We start from the raw sequence: 10,530 nt of genomic DNA on the forward strand, positions 1-10,530 counted from the left end.
TCCAGTCATGAGCTCCCCAGTCTCAAATGGTCAGCCTTAAACACATGTCCTTATGCATAATGCTAAGTGAACTTCATAGGTGTACATGCATACACATGTGTTAACAATAAAACCTTAAAACAAAATAAAAATTTTATTGTATATAATAAAATAATAATTTAAGTTTAAAATAAAAATCTTAAAAAGAAAAGGTTATACAATTGTTGAGAAGGAGTCGGGGGCATGGGAGGAGCTGGGGGAAGGGATGGAAACAGTATATATGTGGCACTCATGTATGAAATTCTCAAAAACAATCAAGTTTGGGGAAGTTTATAGCTTAGAAAACCAACAGTGGAGGTAACAGTGCTAAGTAGTGTCCCTTGGCTTCCTGTTAGCATATGAAATACCAGTCTGAGCCACTGCAGCTGTGTCAGCCATCACACTGTTAGGAGTGAGTAGCAGCCTCATTGCTTTTAAGTTTTGGACTAGTGTGGGGAAAAGAGAACTTCATAGATAGACGTAGGAGGTAAGGTATTTGATTGCAAAGTCCTCCTCTGCAGGCTTCCAGTGATTGACTGGGCAACATCAAAGCTAGGAACAATACCACTGCCTTCAGCTTTGCAGAAATGTCTCAGAGCATTGTTGCAAAGGATTCCCCACTTTGACGTGGAGAGACTGATCTTTGTTAAGAAGGTAGAATGGAGTATCAGACAGAGAAAATTCAATTTGTGCTTCCCGACTTCCTTTGCTTCCTATATGCTGTGAACTCTTTGTTCAGGGTTAGACAGGTCACCTCATGTGGGGATACAGCAGAAACAAGGGTCCTTTTCCTGATATTTGTCTATAGTTCCAAGATGACAGAGTCATAGAGAAGCCTGAGACTAGAGACAACAGACCTCCTGCTCTAGGGAGAAAGTCTCCAAGACCCAGCAGAGCTGCCAGAGTCTGCAGTTGTGGATGAATAGAGTGTGAATGATCAGCCCTGGAGGTTAGGAAGGAATGCACGTGGTGCGGCTTCACACACAGCAATAAGCACATCTCTTTCTTTCCCTACCTGATACTATTTGGAAAGAAGGGTGGAGATGGTGGGACTAGCCCAGAGATGAGTCAAACTGAGGTATTATAGAGAAATGTGAGCATTATTTCAAAAGACAGTTTAGAATGGCGAATTGAGCTAGATCATATAGCATGCTATCTTAAATGATGCTATTATCTTCTTTTCAGTGAGAGGTCTATAAATGATCTAATTAGAGACGATATTTAGAGAGTTACCTCCCTGGCTCCCATTCATTTGAGTTGCGGTGTGATAAATTGTCACTCTTTTTTATTTACTACACATATCACTTATGAAGTCAGGAGCCATACTTCTGGAAACCCTAGCTCCAAATGTTATTCTGGTGTAAGACAAGTGTGTAATAAATCTGCGATGAGCCAGTGGATGCATGCTGTTATGGGTGCAGTTCAGCCAATCTGCTATGTGTGTCTGGGGAACTGAGAGTGTTCAAATTGACCTTGGGAGTGTATGAAGAATAGCTCTGAGCTCAAATCTGGGTTCCTTCTCTCATTCTGTGACTGGACATCTATGCACACTGTAGTGAACCTTAGATTTTGTTTTGTCGTTCTATGAAGTTAAACAACAAATAAACCCTCTGCTCTTGCAACAGTTTTTAAAGATAGTAGTTCCTCGATGTGCTAAGTAAACATTCCTTAGCACCCACAGGCACATCTGTAAACTTCGATTGATTACCACTGAGATATTGTCAACATTTGTATTAAACATGGGAGCTGGATTCAACTCTGGCTCTCCAACATGCCCTTCCCCGGACTATCAGTAACAGCATCCTCTCATCATGGATTTTCCCATCTTTACCCACACGTCCAGGTGGAAGTTAATGTCCCAGTGCTGGGCTCAAGAACCCGACCAAAGACCCACTTTCCATAACATTCAAGACCAGCTTCAGTTATTCAGAAATGTTTCCTTGAACAATGTTTCTCACTGTGGAGAAGCAACTCCTGCTGATGGCATCTTTAACAACGGCTTTGAAGGTAAGCTTGCTCCTGCAGAATTTTCTCCCCAGTGTTACAATGTTTCTCTCAAGGTTACAATGCCATCTACCCAGCAGGTACTTTCGGGTAGGTAATAATAACAATATACTGACATCAGCACTGAGCTGTTTGTTGTGTACCTCTTTGAGAAAGGCCTTGTATTGTGTATTAAAATTAAAGAGAGAGATCATGCTTTTCTAAGGTAGGAAAAAAGAGGGTTCACGCGCTCTGCCGTTTCCCTTCAGTCTGTTCATGGCCTCTCTACCCTTCATCAGTTGTATTTCAACTGCAGAGTTGACTTTAGATAATTATAGACTCTCTGTCTATGGCGCATTATCATCACTGGCCTCTGTGAGGCTTCTGCCTTATTTTGTTTATCTCTTTAGTCCGTTTGTCTCCATATTCTTCCCTGGTCCCACTTCCTCCATTCCCCACCCCCACCTCCTGCCAAGCAACCATTCTAATTACTTTAATGAACGTCTTTCTATTTGTAGGTCTTCTGGAAAATATGTAGTTAGGTATGCGTGAATCTGAGGGACTGGCACCACAGGTTGGTGGGCATGGATAGGAGATGACAGAAAAGGAAGAGGAAAACCCCAAAGTAGTGTTGTCATGGAAACCCAAAGTACAATGAGCAGCTAGTGAAGAAAGGAGTGAATTCTACAGAAATAGTTACTCTTCCAGAACTTACAGCTTATACGTATTATAGTATTTATATAATTATTCTAATATTTTTGGAACAGTGCCTTCTATGCTCAAGCTGGCCTCACCCTCATTATGTAACTGAGAATGGCTTTTGTCTTCATTAGGGTTTTTATTGCTAGGAAGAGACACCATGACCATGGCAACTCTTATAAAAAAACATTTATTTAATTGAGTCTGACTTGCAGTTCAAAGGTTTAGTCCATTGTCATCATGGTGAGGACGATAGAGACATGCAGGCATACATGGTGCTGAAAAAGTAGCTGAAAGTCTATATCAGATCCAAAGGCAGCAGGAGGAGAACTGTCACATTAGGCTTGAGCATCTGAGACCTCAAAGCCCAGTCCCTAGAGACATACTTCCTTCAACAAAGCCATACCTACTCCAACAAAGTCACACCCCCTGGAAGTGCCACTCCCTATGGACCATTTTTACTAAAACCACCACAACTTTGAATTATGAACCTTTTTGGTGTACCTCAAACATGCTAAGATTACAAGTGTGCTGGGCTTTACTTGCAATATATTTCATGTTTTTACTCGTGGAATCTTTCCTACCTGGTGTATTAAATGCATTTTATACAAAACCACAGAGAATAATCCAGCAGGCTTGAGAAATAATTTTTTTTCCCTAAGGCTCTACTGGAAATCTTCACAGTCATATTAACAGTTCACTTGTGAGGCTAAGGGAGGAAGCGAATGATACTGACATCAAAGTATCAAAGTATCTTCACACATGCTCTGGGTTATGCCACAATAAAGGGCCATGCAGCCAGGCAGAACAGAGGAGTTTATTCTGACTGCTTGCTAAAAAATCACACACCACTTTGGTTTGATTATACCTAACAGATTTGGATAATAGGTGTTATCACAGAGGATTGAAGTTTTTTTAGGTTTTAAATTTTATTCAATACATGTTTCAGAAAACATTTAGAAGTTAATTTTTTAAAAACTTTATTTTAAAAATCAAAGATAAAAAATTTAAACATTTTTGCATAAATGTATACAGATACAACTGTGTCAGTGCTCGGCTTTTTTTTTTTTTTTTTTTTTTTTTTTACAATGAGCAAAAAGTACATGTAAAACAGGGTGTAACCCAGAATTTGTCAATGTGTTCTTGGTGTGTAAGGATTGAGCATGACTTTTTTTTTTGTTTGTTTTTTCTTTTTTTTCTTGAACTTCACACAGTCTGTGAGTTGTTTCTGGGGCAGTCCGAGCCTCTGGGGTTAGCATCCTACCAGTGACTGCATATTATGTCTGTTCTTTTGTGACTGGGTTATCTCACTCAGGATGATATTCTCTAGATGAAGCCATTTTCTTAAGAATTTGGTTAAGTCATTGTTTCTGATGGCTGAGTAGTATTCCATTGTGTAAATGTACCACAATTTTTGTATCCATTCATCTACTGAAGAATATCTGGGTTCTTTCCAGGTTCTGGCTATTATAAATAGGGCTGCTATGAGCATTGTGATGCATGTGCTCTTGTTGTATGTTGAAGCATCTCTGGGGTATATGCCCAGAAGTGGAATAGCTGGGTCTTCAGGTAATACTATGTCCAATTTTCTGACGTATCGTCAGACTGATTTCCAGAGTGGTTGTATCAGTTTACAACCCCACCAACAGTGGAGAAGTGTTCCTCTTTCTCCGCAACCTCGCCAGCATCTACTGTCATCTGAGTTTTGGATCTTGGCCAGAGGATTGAAGTTCTAAATATGAGCAATAAAGTCCAAGGTAGTGGCCCATGCCTACAACCTCAGCAAAGATATTATCACAAATTCAAAGGCAGCTGGATCTACACAGGGGGTCCCAGGAAAGCTAGGGATACGTAGCGAGATCTTGCTCTTCCCCGAAAAAAACCCAAAAAGAAACAATTAAATATCATTAATAAAATCAGAGATGTGGACATAGACATGTGGGATGATGAGGTAGGAATCTTTAATAATTCAATTGTAATGATTGAAAGAATAATCCTGGCCGATAGAAATGTAACTGCAGTAAAAGAGAAATCATTTTTTCTGCTGTTCGAAGTTAAGGAATGGAAAGAAGTTGGGAACCATGGAGTCTTTGATGCTCAAGGTTATGATTGAAGACAAGAGGCAGGAAGGAGAGAAGAGACCCAGTGAAGAGTGAGGCTTGCACATTTGCAAAGATGCAAACACCTAGGCAGTCTCTGTAAGGCACCGAATGGAATCCGTATTTACAGTATGAGAGAAACAACTTGCTGCTTTGAAGGCTAATGAGCGTATTTAGCACAGCATCCAGGGCATCTGTCTTTGTTATCATTGTGGAGACATATAAGAGTCGCGCTGGAAGGACCTTTTCCATTTTTAAAAATGAAGCATTGTAGGATTACAATAATAACAGCAGGGATGCCTTGTTTGTGTTCTGGTCCTACTGAGAAGGAAGTTGGAAGAGGGAGGTGGGAGGGGAGAGAGAGAGAGAGAGAGAGAGAGAGAGAGAGAGAGAGAGAGAGAGAGAGAGAGATTAGTAACGTATCTGAGCACCTAGTAAAAATATCCCAATGACTTCATCCCAACATTTGTGTAAACATCACCTCACCAGCTCAAAGAGTTCTACAGGAAACAAATCGCAATGCCCTATGCTGTTCTAAACATAGCCAGTCAGCCGGCATATGTCTCGCCTCTAAATACCCTGTCTTACTCGGAAGTCTTTATTTTAATATTTCCTTTCCAAAGAGGTTCCTGAGTGTCTGCCACCTTTGTTCAGCATATCTGCCTTAGCTTTGATCTGTAGGTTTTGTAGTAAATACTTAAAAAAAAAATAAAGTATCAAAACGACCTTCCCCATCACCTCCCTCTCTCCAGAGCTCTTTATGCAACAAGTTGTATTAATTGCTAAAAGCTTCCCCGGGTCAAGTTACTAAATGTTGCTGCCAGCACTCTGAACCGATGAAGTAGCTAGTTAATGGTTTTTTTCCCCCTTAGGTGCACAGAAGTATAATTTGCAAAAAGAAATTTACTAGTTCCATATAAGTGATTTCTTTTTATTCTCTCGAACTCATCAAAGCAAAATAATGAAAGTTATGCTTGGTGGAAACACTCCAATACACTATTGAGTGGGCTACGTGGGTGCAAGCGAAGCACCTAAGAAGAGTGGGGAGGTGCAAACGATACGGGTAACTGTGGGATCTCTCTGAGCCTTTTAAGACTATCTTAATAAAGAGCACCTCCACTGAAGCTGCTGAATGACTCATTGTTAAATATACTATTTCTTGACGATTTCTATTGCTATTATTATAGATAACAAGTTTTTTTTTTTTTTTAATGTCCATAGTACACACCACAATACCCACAGCAGAAACTGGGTTGTCCCTTGGTATTCAGAACTTAGGTAGTAGACAGACTTGGCATCTCATGATGAAGAGTCCACTGTTTTCTCTGCTTCTCCTATAGCGCATGGAAATTCAACCCACCCCTCGGAGAGACACAACAGGACACAAACTCATTCTAGCTGGATGGCCGTAGCACGTCATCGAACTCTTGTGCCTTACCTCCTTCATCTGATAATGCAGACAGTAGCACTACCTAATCAGTAGGGGAAAATGAGTGAACACACGGCTGTGGCTTAGAATACTGCTCAGAGCATCATCAGGGCTCTATAAGGACTAACCTGAACAATAATCAAAGTAACTGCTAACACCCTTTATGTCACCATCTTCCCCCTTTCCCTTGCCACCTAACTTAGCCAGGTACGCATTCTTTCCCTTGTGTGCACTGCTGAAGATGACCAGCCACACTGGCTCCCGGGTGTTACTTCACTGAGTATATTCCTGCCCCCGAAACCTTGCTCTGGTCTCTCTTCTCAGTGGACTTAGAATAACCACACAGCTGAGCCAACACAGGGCTAAAAGAGGATGCAGGCCTGTTGCCCCTGACTTCGGGAGGAGGCTGATGCGGAAGGGCTGTGAGCTCCAGTCTTTCCCGAGAAGCTGAGAGCATCCCCATCTTCAGAACTTATGGACCGACAGGGATGTACTTGCGTGGTAGACGATTAGGGCCCTGGGTTCAATCTCCTGTGCTGGGGCAAAACAAATGAACAAACGGACAAAACCCAACGTGAAAGAGCTACGGACACTGCCCATATTTAACCTGCATGTCTGCTAGAATATTACCTCACTCATGGGTACCTCGTGACCCATCTTTAAAGTGGCAGCTCATTCTCTAGGCCCTTTCTCTGCCCACTGATCTCCATGGTCCGCTGGTTCACTGTCCATCTCTTTCCATCGGAACGTAAACTTTACGGAGCGGCGACTCTGTATCGCAGATAACCAGTTCATGCCTTACTTCCGGGAGACTGCATATCTTACGAATGACCTTAACAAGCAACACTGGCACAGGTCCTCACCTCCATCATGAGGCAGTGACCTGGTCCACCTGTTTAAGTAGAGTTCTTCACCCCTGCAGTGCCACAGCCTTTTATATCGTCTCTTGTGTAATCGCACATCACCACCTACAGCGACCTGTCTACTCTTTCAGAGTGCCGTAGACTGCGGAGCAGGTGCATCTAGCTGTCTGCACAAGAGCCTGCCAAGCAAATGTGTGTGCGTGTGTGTGTGTGTGTGTGTGTGTGTGTGTGTGTAGTTGTCCTCATTCGTATACATATAATAATTATTTATTACAAAGAAAAGAAGTTAGGCGGACACTGCGTTAACGTCTATGCTCTCTCACAGGCGAAGATGACAAAATGGCTGCTTTGAATTCAGATGACACGATGCCGGTTGCCTTGATGGAAACCAAGAACCAAGAAGGATTAAATTATATGGTATTTGCCACAGAATGTAGCCAAGGAGAGGGAAGTTATGAGGGTCCTCTAGGCCCTAAGGACTCTGGGTCACGTGATCCGAAGAAAGCCGAGCAGCAACCACAGGCAGACAAAGATTTCTGCCAGGAACCACAGGCGGCTTACCGCTCTCCTGGCCAGTCTGAAGGCCTGAACTATGCCTGCCTTGCTCACAGTGGACGTGGAGATGTATCTGAATAATAGTGTATCGTAGGAAACACGGCACTGAGGTCAACATGCTGTTAGGTTACTTGCAGAAAAGAATAAAGGTGTGGAGATAGTCTAGATTCTGAGTTGATACAGCCAAGTTCCTAAGATCTGACCTTAGTTCCAAGAGCCATTTGGTTTCATTCAGCATTCTCTTCACCAGGGACCTAATCTTCAGTGGATTATCAGAGGAACCTCTGTGTGTGTGGAAATCCCAGGACAAATCCGAAGTCTGGGAAGAAAACATCACTGTCTGTCTCCTTTGAACTCCTTTACTTTAGAGCACCGCCCTCCCTGCTGTCTGGAACGCAGTAAAAACATCTTGGCCAAATAGGTAGGGACAGGAATAGGTTCATACAAGGATGGAAATGGGGGTGGGGTGGGAGTCTGCTGAGGACCACCTGAACTGCAGACTACCTTAAAGAAGATGCAGGAAACAATTAGACACATACAGGAGGGAGCAGCCCATGTACCATGAGAAATCATCTGGCACGTTATTATTCCAATAAAACATTCCCTTTAATCATCACTGTAAAGCCTTTTGTATTTTGGAAGCTTGAGTGACTGCTTTAGGCATAGCACAAATGGAACCATCTCTGGATCTTAAAGTCTGACATTTTGTGGTCTTCAGGTGGCATAAAAAAATTACCTTGTGATTTAAACAATGATTTTTAATCTATTTTTTATTTCCTGGGTATGAGCGTTTGTTGGCCTGAAGGCAAATGCACCACATGCCTGGTGTCATCAGAGGCCGGAAGGCAGAGTTGGAGCTTACAGAACTGAACTTACACATGGCTGTGGGCTACCACAGTGGGCGACAGGAACTGACCTGGGTCCTTGGGAAGAACACACAGCTCTCCTATTCACTGACCCTACTCTCTAGCCCCTGACCTGTGGTTTATATGCCATCATGAAAACTAACGGAAGGATTATTTGGAAGAAGAGACTGGGAGATAGCTCAGTGAAGAGCACTGGAGTAGAATAAATGAACCCCAATGGTTCTGTTTCCAGCACCACACACACACACACACACACACACACACACACACACACACACACACCCATCATTTTTTTTTGGTCAGACCTATTTTATATTAAAAATCTAGAATATCCTTAAAAATCAAATGTAAGTGATGATACACTTTTATTTCAAACATTGTGATTTTCATCACCTGCACAGAAGGTGAGAAGAACTGAAACAATGTTCAGGAAAACACTGCTTGGAAACAAGTTTGCTTTCACTGTTACCACCGGTGTTCCTAGTCTTTGTCTTCATGGGCTACGCATTGTTTATAACAGTTACTAAAACCTAAGGCGGAAGACCATACATCTGCTTCCATCTTTGACCATCTTTAACTTGCCTGGAGCCTGACAACCTACCTAGGAGACCGGCTGAATGTGAGCAGTGAGTGTCCTAGTTTGGGGACAGACAGCCTCAGAGTTAAAGTACAGAATTTGTGCTCAGTTTGCCACACATCCAGTTCTCCCTTGACCCAGGCAGGATCGTTCCTCTCTGTTCATGGAAGTCGGTAGGAGAAAACGATCTTTCCTTTTACTGGTTCAGGACATGGATCGAAGAATTCTGTACTACCCTCAGGGTGGTGCGTTCATAGTCACTCCTTCAGAATCTCCTGCAGGAACAATGTGAGCGTGTGACTCCCCCTTCATTATTGAACCACACACACAGCCTGCTCTTCCAGGGCATGGCCACAGAGGCAGCAGAGAATCTGGCTTGACAGGCAGGACAGGAGGACAGGCAGGACAGGCAGGACAGGAGGACAGGAGGACAGGCAGTCTGGACTGGTTGTGCTGGCTGCTCTTAATTGCTTCCTGCTCTATGACCTCCTGTGATTTCTGTGACTCCTCCTGTCCTGCCGCCTTCAAACCCTTTCAGTAAATACTTGGAAATCAAAGTTCTGTTTCCTGTGACGCAGAATTCATTCTGCCAGCTCATAGACATCTGTTTTGAAAAATGCAAAGGTATCCGGGATGCTAAAAAATAACAATTAGACTTGCCGTCTAATACGTTTTCGTTACAATTTAGGCAGCAGAGAATCCATAGGCATCTGTGGGCCAATAGGCAGTGCAGTTCAGTTTCGGCTAAGCAGTGTAAGTCAGCAGTCTTAATTCATCCTAGGAAGAGATATTTAGCACAAAATAAAACACTAGCAGCAAATCTTGTATGTAAAAGGTTACAGATAGAAATAATTGTTGAAATATAACTGATTGATAATTACATAATCACAGTTCTACAAGTGAAAATAAATTCTGGAAAAATTAGAAAAACATGCAGTGGAGAAAATGGCACATGTTCAAAGGCAGAATTCACTAATGTTTAACAGAAAAAGCTTTTTAAAAAGTTTCATTTTCAAGGTATGACTGGGGATGTTAGAGATGGGAAGAACAATGCTTGTAAATACATAAGCTGTGAGTTTTATATAAAATAGCTACCTCGGTAAATTTAATTTTCACTTAAAATTGTTTGAGGAAAAGACATAATCTCTCAGAAAAATCCGAGTATGTGGAAAATGAAAAGCAGAACTTATAGGGCTGGAGATGGAAAAAGTGACTGCTAAATAAACAAAGAATGTGAGTTCGGGTCCCCAGCACCCATGGAGAAAGCTTGAGGTGGCACTGTGCCCCTATAACTCCAGCACTGCAGGGTGAGGCAAGCGGACACTCAGAGCTTCCTGGCCAGCCAGCCTACCTGAAACAGTGAACTACAGGTCTAGTGGAGGGCCGTGTCTCAAACAAACTAATGGAAACCTAAAAGCAACCAAAAGAGACCAAGGACTAA

The 10,530-nt window shown here is 42.4% G+C and overlaps 1 protein-coding gene across 1 annotated transcript in view; it reads left to right on the plus strand.

Annotated features, from left to right (window-relative positions):
- Positions 1 to 7,727, plus strand: part of ROS1 (ROS proto-oncogene 1, receptor tyrosine kinase) — a gene marked incomplete at both ends in the record, with an annotated part of 118,169 nt that extends 110,442 nt beyond the window's left edge. Inside the window, 2 exons of the mRNA XM_080938115.1 lie at positions 1,862 to 2,025; positions 7,417 to 7,727. Of these exons, the coding sequence (XP_080794241.1) occupies positions 1,862 to 2,025; positions 7,417 to 7,727 (475 nt within the window). The remainder of the gene's footprint in view (positions 1 to 1,861; positions 2,026 to 7,416) is intronic.
- Between the last annotated feature and the right edge of the window lie 2,803 nt (positions 7,728 to 10,530).

This window comes from Micromys minutus (assembly GCF_963924665.1).
Source record: "Micromys minutus genome assembly, chromosome: 25".
NCBI lineage: Eukaryota > Metazoa > Chordata > Mammalia > Rodentia > Muridae > Micromys > Micromys minutus.